Source organism: Podarcis vaucheri (assembly GCF_965113315.1).
Source record: "Podarcis vaucheri genome assembly, chromosome: 13".
NCBI lineage: Eukaryota > Metazoa > Chordata > Lepidosauria > Squamata > Lacertidae > Podarcis > Podarcis vaucheri.
The window spans coordinates 31,737,836-31,755,113 of record NC_138751.1 but is presented as its reverse complement, the minus strand read 5'-3'; the positions used below and the strand labels follow the sequence as shown (position 1 = coordinate 31,755,113).

Below are 17,278 nucleotides of genomic sequence, written 5' to 3'. Positions count from 1 at the left end.
ATATAATTTTTTTATTGGTTTTACAAAGATTTTAAACAATACGAACATATAAAAAGACATACAAACACATATAGTTTCATAACTTTTTTCATAAACCTCGTTTCTCGGACTCCCCCATACCTCCCTTTTCTGCATCCCAATGTCCAAAGTTTTCCAGAAACTTCCAATTAAATCTGTCAAACATATGTCTTCTTAGTCTTTCCTTCAGTCTAATCTTATATCGCTGTAACCCTTTCTTTCTCAAAACCTCGACATTCTAACATTCATCAAGTTTATAATAGTCCTTAAGATAGATTTTAAATTTCTTCCATTCTTCTTCTGCCGTCTCCTTCCCCTGGTCGCGGATTCTGCCAGTCATCTCCGCCAGTGTCATATAGTCCATCACTTTCATCTGCCATTCTTCCAGAGTGCGTAGGTCTTGTGTCTTCCAGTACTTTGCGATGAGTATTCTTGCTGCTGTCGTAGCATACATAAAGAAAATTCTATCCTTCTTTAACACCAATTGGCCGACAATGCCCAAGAGAAAGGCCTCTGGTTTCTTAGGGAAAGTACATTTAAGTACCTTTTTCATTTCATTATATATCATTTCCCAGAAAGCCTTAATCTTCGGGCACGTCCACCAAAGGTGATAAAAAGTACCCTCGGTTTCTTTACACTTCCAACACTTATTGTCAGGCAAATGGTAAATTTTTGCAAGCTTGACTGGGGTCATGTACCACCTGTAAATCATTTTCATAATATTTTCCTTTAAGACATTACATGCCGTAAATTTTATACCGGTGTTCCACAACCATTCCCAGTCAGCAAACATAATGTTATGACCAATGTCCTGTGCCCACTTAATCATAGCCGATTTAACTGTTTCATCCTGTGTATTCCATTTCAGCAGCAAATTGTACATTCTTGACAAATTCTTAGTATTGGGTTCTAACAATTCAGTTTCTAATTTTGATTTCTCCACCTGGAAGCCAATTTTCCTATCTTGTTTGTAATTCTCCATTATTTGATAATAATGGAGCCAATCTCGTACCTTAGGTTTCAATTTCTCATGACTCTGTAGTTTCAATTTATCTCCAGATCCTGTTAGAATTTCAAGCTCCCCGATGCTGATTTTATGATTGGTATATTTCACATGCCTGTCTGAGTGGAGCCTGAGAAAGGAAGACTGTCTTACCTCTCTTCCGGTGTGTGTCTGTGAAACTGTACCTTCACTTTTACGCTGCCCTATTTGTTCTCAGAGCTGGAGAGAACAGACACCATAATGCTGTTGTCTGTAAATATTCTGTAAATAAATAGTAGTTTAGAACTACAATGCCTCTTTCCTTTTGCTGTGTCAAGAGAGAAGGCTAGTTTGCATAAATCAAGTTGGTTTATGTCGCTGGAGCACCCTGGAGAAGAAGGGGGTGCCTTTTCCAGAGCTATGCTTACCGGGGGACGCTCGGAGATCCAGGGGCCTGCAGATAGCCCGGAGCACTCTCCCACCAGATCCTCCCTTAAATTCTTGGGTTTTGGGTTTCAATCAGTGCTTTGAGTATTAAGGTGAACCACTGGATGTTAGATTTACCAGTGTAAAAATACAGGCTAAACCTGCTTTGTTTTCCCCTCCTGACCAGGGAATCCCCTGGGAGATAAGCCATTAAGAAACAAAGACCAGACTTCCGCAAAGCAGAGGCTGTGCCAGCCGCAAATGGGGGCTTGTTAGCAAAGACAATACAGTTTCAGAATTGCCGTGCGGCTGATGTAAGCGAACAGTTGGGGTGGGGTGGGAAAAGTTTTGCAAGCTTGAGAACGTGGTGGGATCAGAGCACATTGTGGGGGTGGGGAAGAAACGTCCTCTCGAGTCTGCAAGTGGGAGGGAGAGACGCAGAGACAGACTTTGCACATATGGGAGACGCGTGAGATTCTCTTGGGCTGTAAATGCTGGGAATCCCATTCCCCAAACTCAGGTTGTATGTATGCGCAAATAAACTATCTATCATAAAGACACCACAGTCTCAATTTTACCTCAATCCCAAAAGGATTGGGTAAGTGCAGAGACCCCTGAAATCTCACTCTGCTGTAAGATTGGGATGGGGGTGCAACAATATGCTTACTGTTATATGCAGGGGCAATGGGAGGGGGCAATCCTTAACGACTCTCTCAAAATGTGAGCCTGAATGTGGCTTACAACATGGAGTAAGGAAGCTGAAACCCTTCAGATCTGGCTGGACTACAGCTCCCACCCTCCCTGACCATTGGTCTCACCAGCTGGGATTGATGGCAGTCAGAGTCCAGCAACAAGGAAAAGCCGCAGGGTCCCCATCTCTATCTTAGTCTGTGAGATACTAACAACCAGCAGCTTTAGCAGACATTTATGGACTGGAACTATTTCCTCAGAGACCTGCTGAGTGACCTAGAGATTCAGCAGCAAAGTGGGAGTTGCAACAATTGAAGGTGGCAGGGAGGGTATTGTATTTCCTTCTTCTCAGTAATCCATTTCTTTTATTGTATTTTGTACACAGTGTAAGCTTCCTCAATTATTTTGCTTAGGAGGCAAGGTATGAACACGCAAAGAAATGCAGTTCCTTGTCCACACTGCCTGCCTGTTTTCTGCCCCCTGCAGGATTCTTTGCTTCGGCAAAGATGTGATGCGGCAAATGAAATATTTCCTTGGCGTCAAAATCACAGCTCAAGGCTCCGAGAATCTGAATACCAAGAGGCCGTATACGGTTGTTGCCAACCACCAGTCCATTCTTGATGTTCTGGGTATGTTGCTAGCCTGTCGCTTTTGGAATTTTGCATTGAAACTTATTTGGAAAAGATACAAATTTTATCAGGAGCATAATCCAGGCCCAGATCAAAGGGACAGGTGTCCTGGGGGGGGGGCAGGTTGGGGGGGCAGAAGGCGACATCCTGCTCTGCTTCCTGACTATGATGCAGATGAAGTGTGGGAGAAGGAAAGGGAGGGTGTGCTGCAGGACACGCACCCCCCCTCCATCCGCTTATCTAAGCCCAGGACCTCTCAGGGCTGCCCTGTCTCCTCCTTCATCACTGAGATCTGGACAGGCTCTCATGGACACCTCCCTCAACGCCCCACCAGCTTAACCACAGATTTCTCCCTCTCCTGGTCCTCGAGGGGCATTGGTTGCTCATCCTTCCATCCTTGCCCTGCCCGCGGCTGCTTATGGCTTTGCCTGAGGCCTATATGTCTGCAACAGAATGGTTCATCTCTGACCCACCTGCAGGTGAGGAAGGTGGCAGCGTAGACTTTTGCCCATCATGGCAAAATTTGTAGACCTGGCACTGCTGTGCTCCATCTCCAGTCTCAGGGAGGAGGCAAGATAGGAGCACAGCATGCATGTGAGAGGAGGCAAAAGATGTGAGCTTACAGCTCAAAATCAAATTGGTGCCAGGGTGGTGGTGGGGATTTTCCAAACTAAAAGATAATTGCCATTCTAGGAGAACAATGGAGGTGTTTGTGGCGAGATCCGGCATCTGTTTTTCTTGGAAAATAACACTGGAAGAATGGCAATGTTTGCAATTTATTTCACCACTACGAAAGCTGAATACATGTCCAGGAAGATAGGTTGGGAGCAGGGAAGATCCAGGAAGAATAATTTCTAGCCACAAAGCCTTCTCACAAAGTGTCAGAATGCAAACGACCCAAAAGTCGTTTGCATTCTGACACATTCTAAGGAAGTCTTCCTTCCTTCCCAAGTGATAGCGGAGTTATATCCTGACTGCTATGTGATACCAAAAAGGAGATGATGTACATGGGCTCACTGGGCTTCACCCTGTGGTTTTCCAAATTCATTCTTATCGACCGCAATAATAAGCGCTCAGCCAGAGAAACCATGGATCACATCACAAGGACCCTGCTGCAGCAGAACGTGAGAGCACATGCAGAGAGGGGTGCAGCTCTGGGAGGGATGGCTGGTGGGAAAGGAGTCAAAGGGACCCTATGAGACTGCAGCAGCCGCTGGGAGGGGCCATCGCTTGGGGTGGGGGTAGAGTGCATGCTTTGCAAACACAATGGCTCCAGCTGCTGGCATCTCCAGCTGAGAAATATGAATTTAAGTAGCAGCAGGTGGTGGGGAAGTTTCTGTGCCCACGCCCTTGGAGAGATCCTCACCTGGTAGAAGGAAGCTTCCTGGGCTCTGGGGTGGTGACATATTTTGCTCTGCGCACCAGATATTTGGAAGAGGATTTTGCCAGGTGGGTGAGTAAAGAAAGGATGTGTGCCATGCATGAGTATAAGGAGAATGTGCCTTTAGAGCCATCCGCCCCAGGGAACAAAGGAGAAAGGAGTCTGCCCTGCTGAGGAACTGCAGCCGTTCCTGGGGGCAGAAGGGCATTCAGGGTAGGCATATCCTCAGTCCTGATGCAGTCTCATATTTTCTAACTGGTTTCCAGCTAGACCGTTAGCAGCTTGAGTGACAGGCCAAAATACACTGGAAAGAGTGAGGAAATAGTAACATTGCACTGTGATCTCCAAAGATGTGGTCCGTGGACACATTTTAATCTGTGGCTGTTTTTCTCTGCCCGTTTCTTATGCAGCTGAGGGTCTGGGTTTACCCAGAAGGCACCCGGAACCGGACGGCCACAGTACGTCCCTTCAAGCGAGGAGTATTCAGTGTGGCTGTGAAGGCTCAGGTAAATGTGTGAATTGTGAAATAGATATTTGTCTCATGCCGACAGATTTCATGGGATTCCATGAGTCAATCATGCTACATTTTTGGTGGCAAAATGTGATTCATCACTCAGGTTTACCATTCCTGAACATTTGTTACAGTTGTGATCTGAGAGAGTATCAAAATGCTTCCCAAACTGATCTCCCTGCCCCCCAACCAGGGGTGCCAACTTGAATAAAATATTGGGTATTGGGGGAGGCCCAGATGAGCCTTGCCCTACAGAACTGATCACAAGACACGACACACACACCTTTTCCCAGTTTTCAAAGCACTCTACCCTTCATTGTTAAACTCCTTAACATATTGTCTATCCTTAACATATACTTTGAGGCTTCAAAGCACATATATTTCAGTAATCTTTGAGTGTCAGCCAGGTGCAAAAAATATTATTTATTTATTTCTTGGTTTACAAAAGTACATGCCTTGTCTCTTTTTTCAGGTTGTACTGTCTTTCTTATAAATCAGTTACATTTGTTGTGAGACATTAGTGTTGAGTACAGTATAAGGTTAGGGGAGAAGAGGGGTGGTGTGGTGAGACTTACCGGTATATTCTTTTATATAGTAGTAGTAGTAGTAGTAATAATAATAATAATAATAATTTATTTGTACCCCACCCATCTGACTGGGTTTCCCCAGCCACTCTTGGCAGCTTCCAACAAAGATTAAAAATACATTAAAATGTCACACATTAAAAACTTCCCTAAACAGGGCTGGCTTCAGATGTCTTCTAAAAGTCAGATAGTTGTTTATCTCTTTGACATCTGACGGGAGGGCATTCCACAGGACAGGCGCCACTACCAAGAAGGCCCTCTGCCTGGTTCCCTGTAGCTTTGCTTCTCACAGTGAGGAAACCGCCAGAAGGCCCTCGGCGCTGGACCTCAGTGTCCGGGCAGAATGATGGGGGTGGAGATGCTCCTTCAGGTATACTGGGCTGAGGCTGTTTAGGGCTTTAAAGGTCAGCACCAACACTTTGAATTGTGCTTGGAAGTGTACGTGTGGCGTTTTGTGTCAGCGTCAACTGGGTAGGTTCTCTTTCTATTCGTTTATTACATTTCCTTGGTAGTGAGAGGTATGGGGGGGCAGGGTGTGGTTGGTTGTCTGTGGTTGTCTGCAGTGGGGTTTGCTTGCATTGGGGGGGCTTGTTGGGTCAGGTAAGTCAGATTGATTCATATACTGTACTGTCGGTGGATTCTTGTTCTCTTGTTGGGCATATGATAAAGGGGAGCCATACTGGGGTGAAGGTGTCCTCTTCTATTTGTCCCCTTGTCAGTTTCAGTTTAATGGTTAGCTTTTCTAGTAAGGCTGTTTCTCATACAATTTGATACCATTGGTCCATGTTTAGTAATGACTGGTCCTCCCAGTGTCTGGCTATGAAGTGTCTGGTATGAGAGTAGGTGGGTTATAAACTCTGTATAATGTGAGTGGCCATTGTGATCTTGGAAGATTTTCAGTAGGGCCAGTTCTGGGGTGAGTTCTAAAACCTGTTTAGTTATTTTGTATATCTCTTGTAGGACTGCTGTCCAGAAGGGTTGGATTTGGGGGCATTCCCACCACAAGTGGAGGTATGTGCCTGTGGAGGTGCAGCCTCTACAACATCTTTGAGGTTCCTGGAAGTATCAGCACCAGTTTCCATGGTGTTAAGTGCCACCTGCAGATGGGTTTCAGAGCCATCTTTTGGCTAAGATGGATTTAAAGGGAGGTTTAGGGACGCAGGTGGCGCTGTGGGTAAAAGCCTCAGCGCCTAGGGCTTGCCGATCGAAAGGTCGGCGGTTCGAATCCCTGCGGCGGGGTGCGCTCCCGTCGTTCGGTCCCAGCGCCTGCCAACCTAGCAGTTCGAAAGCACCCCCGGGTGCAAGTAGATAAATAGGGACCGCTTACAAGCGGGAAGGTAAACGGCGTTTCCGTGTGCGGCTCTGGTTCGCCAGAGCAGCGATGTCACGCTGGCCACGTGACCCGGAAGTGTCTTCGGACAGCGCCGGCCCCCGGCCTCTTGAGTGAGATGGGCGCACAACCCTAGAGTCTGGCAAGACTGGCCCGTACGGGCAGGGGTACCTTTACCTTTACCTTTATGTCGTGCTCCCATTGTTCTTTGATTGTGTCGGGGGGAGGGGTTGTGGAATTTTGGAGCAGTATTTTGTATATTGTGGATACCATCCTTTTGCCATGTCCCTTTGCTGTCAGGAGGTTTTCGAAGGTGGTCAAGGGGCCATAGACCGCTGATTTTACTGCTAGATTGTTTAAGAAGGCATGTAGTTGATGGTGTGTAAGCCAAGGTATTTGGGTGTGTCCTAGTTTGTCTTGTATTTCTTGTGTTTGTTGTTTTTGTAGAAGTCTTTTAAACAGTGTAGGCCTTTGGTTTGCCAGGTTTTTATCTGGAGGTTTTGTGAGTGGTAGGACAGGGGGGTTAGTGGGGATGGTGATAGTTTGCCTACTTTTCCCTTCTATGCTTTAAGCATGGACTATGTGAGCTTGTTCTGTGCTGTGAGGATTTTCTTTACTTTGTTTGGGAGAAATGGGTATGCTATTGTGGGGATGGTTTCGATGGTTTCTCTCTCCAAGTGGACCCATTGTTTTGTCTCATCTTCTAGAATATACGGGATGTGACGTACATGGGTTGGCAATATAATATGATTCTATTTTGGAGATTCCACATCCTCCTTCTGAGGAGGGGAGGTGCAAGTATTTGGGGCTTATTCTTGGCTTTTTGTGTGTGAAAATCAACACCTGTAGTTTTTCTGCCACTTCAAGAGTTTGGTTGGGGGAATCCAGATTCAGAGGGTTTGGAATAAATAGGTTAGTTTTGGGAGGGTGATCATTTTGATCATGGCTATTTTGTCTGAGAGGGTGAAGTCTCTGTTGATTTGTCACCACAGAGGCTTGTAATTGTGGAAGCATAGTTTGTTGAGGTTTCTAGGTACCCGAATTTGGTGCAGCAGAGTTTTATCTTTGTAGTTGGTGAGTACCTTTTGGATGGGGATGGTGGTGTTTTGCAAAGTTTACTTGTAGGCCCGGCACCAATGTGTTATTTATTTAGGGTGCGAATTTGTTATTTAGTTAGGGTGGTTGCTGTGTTGATGGGGTCTGGTGTTGTGACCATCAGGTCGTCTGCAAAAAGCCCTAGTTTGTAGGTTTTACCTCTTCTTACCACACCCTCAATATCTGGGGCTGCTTGGAGTTGGATTGCTAGGGGTTCCAGGGCCAAGATGAATAGAGAGACAGTGGGTATCCTTGTTTTGTGCCCCTTTGGATTCCTAACGTATTTTGAGTCTATATTGTTAATTCTGCATTTTGCCCTATAATTTCAATGAGCAAGATGTAGGGGTCCTCCTCTCTCCAGATTTTGTTATTTCAAAGCCCTAACAAATGGACTCTACCGTCTTTATTTATGGACTTGACCTGAATGCATCAGGTGAACACAACCTTTTTTGAGATTTGCCACATCCAATCATCTGCCCAGTTGTTGCAGCAGTCCAAGGTGCCTGAATGACATAAGCTGGAACTTCCTGCAAGGTTAAGCCTGCTTCGCCCTCATCGGAAGATCTCTTAGCTGAGCGTGGGAGGTGGCGTCTGGATTTGAACCTGAAGCAAACGGGCAGGAGATTTTTGTATGCCAATGGAGATTTCAGTCTGGTGCCAATGAAGTGAGTGCAAGGTGGAAGTGGCAAGTATGACCATCCCTGCTAGGGAAAGCTGTGAAACTATTCTACAAATGCAGAGCAAATGTGAGAATCTAGGAAGGATAGCCAAACGCTTCAAAATCTGCACGTGTGATTGGATGCCAATATCATTCTGGCCTGCTGCACTGTCTGTGCGTCAGGCTTGGGCTACACTCACACCATTCATTTCCATAACCTCCAACATTTTCCAGGAGGAAACAGGGACATGCATCTTTCTGGGGCCCCAAAAACAGGATGCTCCAATTTAATCAGTAGAGGAGTATGCATTTAAAGCAGCATGACGCTTTTAAAATTCATGACTTCCTCCAAAGAATTATGGGATCTGTAGTTTGTTAAGGTTGCTGAGAGTTGTTCGGAGGACCCTATTCCGTTCACAGAGCTACAGTGGTTTAGCAAATCAACTCTATTTCGCAGGAAACTCTTGGAGGAGAGGAGGCCCCAAATACCTGAAAGACAGCCTACAGATCGTCCTGAGTGTTAAGAGTGGCATTTCCACCCCCCCTCAGAATTGTGTTAATTCCCTCCCCAAAAAGGTGAATCTGGCTTCTTCATTATACAGCTTTCAGACAGTGCTGAAGACATGCCTTTTTACCTTGGCCTTTGACACCGGAAACGTTTGTTTTCCAGGCATGCCCTATTCCAGGGACGGTAATTGGTTTTTAATTCCTATAACCTGACCTGGCACCTGCTAGTAAAGGACATGTAAACAAAGATTTATGATAATAATGGCCTACGCCTGCTTTAAAGCCCTAAACAGCTTGATCCATTAAGGGACTTCCGGGTTAGCACCTCCGGCAATGGCGGATTTCCTCTGATCAGGAGGAATCTGCTTCGTATAAATTAGGGTCTGGACCGCCACGGCGAGGCGGAGACCCACCAAAAACCACAGGCGGGAGAAGCCTGTGGACGTGGGATTTGGCTGGCACCTTTTGCGCCTCCCCTACTCGCGGGGAAACCCGGTTTCAGGGATCCGGAGCGACGTGGGGTGAGTGGCGCGGTGCTTCGAATCGACTGCTCTTTTCACGGAGTGAAGCCGTATTGCTGTTGCCGGAGAGCGCTGACTTTTTCCTGTGGACAATTGGACTTTAAACAACTACCCATGAGTAGAACGGAAAATGAAACATCTTAAATTGGCACCGAAGTGGGAAGGTTCTAAACAGGAAGTCCGCCTTCCACTTTTGTAAATAGATTGAAGCAAAGACATTGCAAGCTAAAGTCTGGAAAGTCTTTTGTAAAGGACTAAATCTCCATCGGCTAAAACTACTAAACCCCCCTTGGAAGCAGGAGAAGAGGGGGGAAATCTTAGATTGTTTAAGCCTGCAGGAGAGAGCGTAAAGAAAGATAAATTTTCACCGTCTTGAACCTGGGAACTGGGTGCCAGGAAGACAGACGTTTTGGGAAAGTTCATTGACTGTGAATAAAACGTTTCTTTACAGATAGCTAAAAAAGAGAAACATATTGATTCCAATGTTTCCTTTTGCATTTAAAAGGAACAAAATATTTGAAAAACGAAAGTATTTTTGTTGCTGGATCTGCTTTCAAAAGGACGGATACAAATAGAAATTGTATCCCCTAGAGGGAGCTTTTGAAACTGTTGTTGGAGTCGATCTGGGGAATTCTTCAGCTGCAGAGATTAAAGATCGTGAGAACCAGACATTGACCTTGAACAAGAATGTGCACAGAAGAAGCCTTAGTGATTGCTTTTTGCAAGACAAGCGCTTTACTGGAACAGCTACATGAGAAGATGGATTTGATGACTGTTGCAGTTAATAATTTTGGACAAACAGTGAATACCTATATAGAAACCACTCAGGAACCGACCCAGGAATCTGCTTTGACAGGGCAAGTTGTGCAGAAGACAAAGGAGGAGGTTGTTGATGAACCTCAAGTAATACACGTGGAGAGAGCCTTGCAGGAACATAAGCTGTTGTTTTTGATGACTGAATCTGGAGAAAGTCAGATTTGGAGAGATGGAGTCTCATTTGGTTTGGAGATGGGAAGTTGGATAGATCCCCCTATGCAGGGATGTTCTGGCTTCTGGGATTTGGTTTTGGGCCAGGGGGAGTCTGGAGTTGTAGGGGCCTTTAACTTTGGAGGGACTTTGAAACATGCCTTCAAATACCTTTTGGATTTTAGTGCTGACTATGGAGAATGGGCTAACCTGTCAAGAAGGGATAAAGACATTGTTAGGTTGGAGTTTCCCCGAGATCTACTCCTCAGCGATAAAGGAAGGAAATTAAGAACAAGATCAGCAGAAGACAAAGTAAAGTGCAGGTATAAATATGAAGATGATCTGCAGAAGGGACATGGAAAAGAGTTAAGAGCCTCGGATAGAAGATCACCAGGTTAATGGACTAGATGGCATGGATAGAAAGGACTGACAGAACCCGAGACCAGGAAGAAGAGACGGTGGATGAAGATTGGAAGAAAGTTTAAAAATTCATTTAGAGAATTATTGTAAAATTAATGAGTGTTAGAAAAAATGTTGGAATGAAAATATTTGGCTTTAGTACATAAGGAGTTATGTACAAATAAGTTTTAAGTTTTAGGGCTTTTTATGGTAAGATAAGGTTAAAATAAATTAAGATAATTTAATGACAGAATATAGCGAAAGATGGAAAGGATTTGCTGAGATAATTAACTAGAATACAAAAAAGGGAGGTGTGAGGAGGTCGATGAAACAAGTTAACAAAATATAAAGATTTGGGAATATTGGATTTGTTTTTAATTTTTTGTTTGCTTTTGTTTTTGGTTTTGATGTATTGTGTGTTTTCTTTTCTTTTCTTTTTATTGACTTGTACTGTTTAATTCCTTTTTTGTTTTTGTTTTTCCTTTTCCTTTTTTTCTCTGTAATTTTAAATTCTCAATAAATATCACTTAAAAAACAAAACAAAAAACAGCTTGACCCATTAGGGAACCTACTCCCAACATGCCTGGGATCTTGTGCCACACGTCTATAATCAGGGGAATGTCAATCAAAGCTATGAACAATGGGGAGAGGGATGTTTTTCTTTGATGCAATATAAGGAACACCCTACCACTCTAAAAGAGTGTCAGTGCTACTGACAAAAAAAATAAAAGCAGCCAGAGAATAGTTCATGAGAAAACAGTGTTTAATAACCAAGGGCAGACACCTTGAAGGGAGGTAACTCATGAAGAGGCCTCTCCACAAACACGCCTGGTGAGCTGCAAGTGGGTTAGGATAGAAGAAAATGAGCCCAGGCAACGTTGTCCCAATGCACATACAGCTCACGCCACCAGCCACCAAATCAAGTGCCAGGAATTCTGAAATTCCATGTGACATCTCAACAAACCTGGTCAGCTGCTGCTTGGAGACTCCTGGGGCGCAGTTCGAAATTCTGACATGTTCAAGGGTGGCAAGAGGCCTGCTCTCTTAGCAACCACAAAGCAGCAGGGCAAAATGGTTTACTTCTTCCGCTGCCGGTGTTTTGGCTTCTGCTCCTTGCGTTTCTGGGCTCTCATGTCCTTCTTGAGGCGGCTGTCCACCACTTTGAAGTGGCCCTTGACTCCGGCAGGGCGCCGGACCTTCCGCCCAGCGCCCTTTTTGGCCACAAGGTAGGTCACCTGCCGTTTCTCCTTGCCTATCCCTGCCTTCTTGTAAATGCTGTTGTTGGAGAAGTGGGGGGGGGGGACACAGGGAAAGTGGAGAGTTATGAGCGAAAGGCTTCTCTTCAGAACCCCGTACAATTGCTTCAGAGTCCCTTGTGTTTATTTAGTTGCTGTTTTACTTATTCAATTCATATCCTGCTTTTCCTCTGAAACAGGGAGGTTGCCACGCCTCCCTTTCTTCTTCTCACAACAATCCTGTGAGGTAAGTTTGGGCTGCGAAACAGTGAGTGTCCCAGGCTCACCCAGCAGGCTTCATGGCAGAGTAGAGATTCATACCATGGTCTCCTGAGTTCCCAGACTGCTAACATTGCACCATGCTAGCTCTCCAGTCTCTCTCTGGAAATCTGACCCTAGAAGCCTGTCCCCAACAAAGCTAACCAGTTTATCAGGTTCCAAGGGGACTGATTTAGCTACATCTGAAGCACAGCATGCCTGGCTTTCCCCAGAGCCTGGGTGGTTCATTCGTTTGGGAACGCTACGGAAGCCGCTCTGTGATTGGTTAGGAACGGTGGCTCTAGCGGCCCTGCTGTGGGACTGCAACTCCCATCAGGCCCTGCCAGCATGGCCCGATGGGAGTTGTAACCTAGCAACCTCTAGAAATGCCTCAGGTTCCCCACCCCTCCCTGCAGCTGGAAGAATATTGTGATATCTACACACTGCAGACCTCAAGAGGAAACAGAATCTCCCTTTGTGAGCCCTGTGGGATTCATGTAGCAACCCTGCTGTTCTCCACAGGAAGCACCCCCCCCCCAAGCTGAAGACCTACCTGCGCAGCTGAGCAGCTTTCTCGCGCTCAGAGATGTCCACGGTGTTCACCACCGACTCTGCTTTCTTCTTCATCTGCTCCAGTTTCTTCAGCATCTGCGGAGAGGGACAGAGCAGTCAGGGCACTGAGGGAGAGGGCAGGCAAGCAGGGTTCCTGTGGGGTTTGGAATAAACCTGGAGAGCTGCTGCCAGTCAGAGAAGGCAATAAGGATGGACAGATCTTCTGATCTGGTAAAGGGCAGTTTCCCACTCTGTGTGCGTGAATGGGCAGCCTGCTCTCTTGCTTACCCGCCGCTTCTTGCGGGCCTTGGCCTCCGCCACTTTCTTGATGGGCCGGGCATTGATCTCGCGCCAGCGCTGGCGGTACTCCTCCACCGTCTGCCGATCCAGGGGCAGCGGTTTGCGCCGGTGCTGGTGCTCTTCCTGTACAAACCACTCAGGGAGCTCGTCTTCTTCCTCGTTGAAGGTGTATCTGGGGGCAGGAAGAGCAGTAAGCAGGCAGATCAAAACAAGCGCCTGCTTCCCTCCCCTCCCTAAAATTAAAACTGGAGGCACAGTTCACTCTTTAGGATGGGGAAACATTTCAAGCATGCTTCTTAGCTCGAAGGAGGCAAGCTCTCAGAACAAGCACTCTTACAGAGACTCTTCGCAGCTTTGCCTCATCAGGGATGACTGGAGGATCCAATTGTAGCAGGATTACCTGCTCACAGGTGAAAGTAGCCAAAATAAGTCAAGTTCAAATCAGCCGGCTCCAGTTAAAGCTGCAGTTGGAGCCCCCCTACCCCCACAAATAGCAGGCTTTACTGTTCACCTTCTACTTCGCATTTAGTAACAATAAACTATCTGCTTTTTCACTCCAGTTGGGGCTCTGGTGTACTGGTGATCTCTCTTGGTAATTAAAGTGTAACAGAGCATCTGTGCGTCAGGCTGCAGCTCTAGGTGCAAGGTCCTGAAGCATCACACTTCTGCGGTGATGCTCACATGCAAATCTCTGTGTTAAAAGGTGATGAGGGACACGTAGAAGCTTGCCAACACCTCCCTACCCTCCATTACCTGTTGAAAGAGTCATCAATCAAATCCCTCTTGGCCTTTTTGGAGGCGGCAATGACGGAGCCCAGTGCCAGGCCCTCAGGGTCCAGAATCCGAGCTCGCTTCACTGCAGAGAGACAAAGGCTGCATTCAGATGTGGGGAATATTGTGTTAAGTCTTCCATGTGGCTTTGGGACTGATAAACCACCCTGCAGCACTAGAATCAGAGAACTCTAGAGCTGGAAGGGACCCCCGATACTCATCTAGTCCAACCCCGCGCAATACAAAAATCGCAACTAAAGAATGGTCACACAACTAACAGATGGTCACACAACCTCTGTTTAAAAACTTCCAGTGAAGGAAAGTTTATCACATTCTGAAACAGTCTGTTCTACTGTTGAATTATTGCCACAGAAGTTCTTCCTAATGCTTAACGGGAGTTTCCTTTCCTGCAATTTGAATCCACTGGTCTGGGTCCTACCCTCTGGAGCAGCAGAAAACAAGCAGGGTCCATCTTCACATATTTGAAGATGGCTGTGATATCACCTTCTCAAACTTCCTTTTCTACAGGCTAAACATACCTAAATTTCGTGTCCAGAGGAGGGCAACCAAAATGGTCAAAGGCCTGGAAACGATGCCTTATGAGGAACGGCTAAGGGAGCTGGGCATGTTTAGCCTGGAGAAGAGGAGGTTAAGGGGTGATATGATGGCCATGTTCAAATATATAAAAGGATGTCACATAGAGGAGGGAGAAAGGTTGTTTTCTGCTGCTCCAGAGAAGCGGACACAGAGCAATGGATCCAAACTACAAGAAGATTCCACCTAAACATTAGGAAGAACTTCCTGACAGTAAGAGCTGTTCGACAGTGGAATTTGCTGCCAAGGAGTGTGGTGGAGTCTCCTTTGCAGGTCTTTAAGCAGAGGCTTGACAATCATATGTCAGGAGTGCTCTGATGGTGTTTCCTGCTTGGCAGGGGGTTGGACTCGATGGCCCTTGTGGTCTCTTCCAACTCTATGATTCTATGATTCATTCAGATCACTGGACACTGTCACTACTCACTTTCTGCATATGTGGGCTTCTGTTCCTCTATGAGTCCCACATGAAAACAGCAGGAAAGAACCGCTGTATACTGCTCTAAATCTCTTCATTTTTTTACAGACGTTGTGTGAAGCTCAAGTATACTGCAAAAATTAACACTTGGGGAACTGTTGGGGAAAGAAAACGAACTGCCGGGTGAGTGCAGCTGCAACAACAACATTTCACACTGTCTTCCAGGCGGCTTCTCCAGCTCCGAGGTTCAGAGAGGAAGCGGAAGCAACCAGGATACAAAAGCCCCCATTCTTGGCTCATCCTCACCTGGATCATCAATGGGGACCACCTCAATGCCTCTTGGCTCTTCCTCTGACCGGAGCCGTTTTGTTCCCTTGCGTGAGGCTGGCTGCTCCCTGAAACATAGAAAGAGTAGGGAGTCATGAGACGCCTTCGCTCCTACGTCCCATCCAAGTCTTCCAAAATAAACCTTAGAAATGTCACATTAGGCATACTGCTCACCAAAATCTAAACAACACGGGCAGCTGGAAAGGAACTCCCAGGAACTCTGGGATTTACTTTTCTGGGATCTCCACCAACGCCTGAATCCAGCACTGTTAGGTGGAGGCTAAAGTGTCCTTGGAGGCTAGGAGTGTTTTTTAATGACCTGTTACTGTTGCAGGATTGAAATCCTTTGAACATAGCTGCGAATGCATTGCTAATCTCAAGGCTGGATTACTGCAATGAACTCTGTGTGGGGCTGCCCTTGAGGTCCGGAGGCTGCAGCTGATGAAGAATATGGTGGCTAGGTTGCTTGTGGGGAAAAACTACTGCCAACACATAATACACCTCGCTTGTGTGATTTGCACTGGCTGCCAATCCTCCACTGGGTCAAGATGGTTTTGGTACGAACACGTAAAGCCCTGTACATCTTAGGAAGAGGGACCTTGAGAGAATACTGCATCCCTTGTTTACCCAATGGGCCACTGTGTTCTGCCAGAGAGCTTCTCCTTCCAGCTCCAAGGTTATCAGAAGCCTGCTCCACAGTAACTTTCAGTGTGGCTGTTCTGTGGAGCAGCATCACTGCTGAGATATGACAGGTCCCCACGGTCAGCACTTTCCAGAAATAACTGAAGGCCATTTCGTTCCAAATAGCTGTCCAGGCCGGAGGAGTAGGTCTCTGAAGTAGGGGTCCCCCTTTTTGTATTGTTTTAAAACTCATCTTCTGCTGTCTGTTGTGCTGTTTTGTAACTGATCTCATTACACGATGCATATGATGATTGCCAAACCTGAGAGAACCAAATGTTTAGCAGCTGTGCCATTTCACAATGTTTAATTCTCTTCAGAGGTAAGGCAGCCTTAAAAATGGAATAATGGAATAATGCATAGAGCGGCTAAGTTGCACTGACCAAAATAAGGAGAGGTCTCTAAACATACAGCACTCCCCTGCTATATTTTCAATTTAACTGAAAATATTTATACCTCACCTTTACTTGTAAAAAACAAACAAACCCCAGAGGCAGCTCAAAACACAATACACAATAATACCAAAACCAAACATAACAAGATAGCAGCAGATGAAGACAGTTGGGAACAGCAGCAATCCCACTGATCCTTGACCAACATGATTTAATAGCTGGATGCATTTCATCAGAACTAAAATCCTACTTTGATCTCAGCTGCAACATCATGGGAGGCAATGAAGGTGATTCTAAGAAAGACTTGCGTAAGTGAGGCAGCAGGGATTAAACAAGAGAGTGCAATGGAAAGAGAGCGCTTAAAAAAAGTGATTTTTTTAAAGAAACCTAGAGCAGCAGCACAAGAGAAATAGAGGACAGTATGTGCAGTCCACCAAAATCTCATGACAATATGCGGAAGGACTTTTTGGGCTAAAACACAGGAATGTGACTTCATCTTCTAGAGCAGTGTGGTTGGTATGTTGAAAGATGTTCACGTGGGATGTGAAATTTAAAAATTAATTTTAAAAAATGCATTTATTTTAAAAGGACTTCACCTTTCGTCATCACTGTCGCTGCTGTCACTCTCCCCCGTGTCAGAACCCTTCCCCTCAGCTGCACCTGTAGGGCCTTCAGGCTTTGGGCCTACCTCGAGTGTCGTCTCGAGCGCAGCACCAGACCGGGGCTGCGTCTTTTTCCTCTTTGTATTTTTGGAGGCTGTGTAAGAGAAAACCACAGACAGGGTGAGTAAATCTCTCCCTCGCCTTCCATCAGTCATCCTGAACTAACTGGCCTGGGGCAAACGTGAGTGGGGGGAGGGAACGAAGAAGGAGGCTCAGCCCCGAGAGTCAAGATTCACATACACGGACAGTGGCAGAGTTTCATGCTCCGGCACCGGGGGGGGGGGGGTTGTGGAGAGCAGGTGGGGGCAGGGCTGGCGTGCGTCGTGGGGGCGGGGTGTACTGCCCACAGGGGCATGGCGCGCATCCTGGGGACATGGCCCGCCGCCTGAGGGGGCGG

The 17,278-nt window shown here is 46.3% G+C and overlaps 2 protein-coding genes across 2 annotated transcripts in view; one reads left to right on the top strand and one right to left on the bottom strand.

Annotated features, from left to right (window-relative positions):
- Positions 1-2,623: 2,623 nt before the first annotated feature.
- Positions 2,624-15,122, top strand: LOC309517846 (1-acyl-sn-glycerol-3-phosphate acyltransferase alpha-like). The gene is made up of 4 exons (XM_082197435.1): positions 2,624-2,745; positions 3,698-3,869; positions 4,537-4,632; positions 14,931-15,122. The coding sequence occupies exons 2-4, from the start codon at positions 3,744-3,746 to the stop codon at positions 14,964-14,966; spliced, it is 258 nt and encodes an 85-aa protein (XP_082053561.1). The 5' UTR covers positions 2,624-2,745; positions 3,698-3,743; the 3' UTR covers positions 14,967-15,122.
- The window catches only part of FTSJ3 (FtsJ RNA 2'-O-methyltransferase 3), a 22,502-nt gene continuing 16,666 nt past the window's right edge, over positions 11,443-17,278 (bottom strand). Inside the window, exons 16-21 of the mRNA XM_082197211.1 lie at positions 16,816-16,975; positions 15,129-15,217; positions 13,796-13,898; positions 13,031-13,214; positions 12,744-12,838; positions 11,443-11,972 (exon numbers count right to left, since the gene is read on the bottom strand). Of these exons, the coding sequence (XP_082053337.1) occupies positions 11,774-11,972; positions 12,744-12,838; positions 13,031-13,214; positions 13,796-13,898; positions 15,129-15,217; positions 16,816-16,975 (830 nt within the window). The 3' untranslated portion in view covers positions 11,443-11,773. The remainder of the gene's footprint in view (positions 11,973-12,743; positions 12,839-13,030; positions 13,215-13,795; positions 13,899-15,128; positions 15,218-16,815; positions 16,976-17,278) is intronic.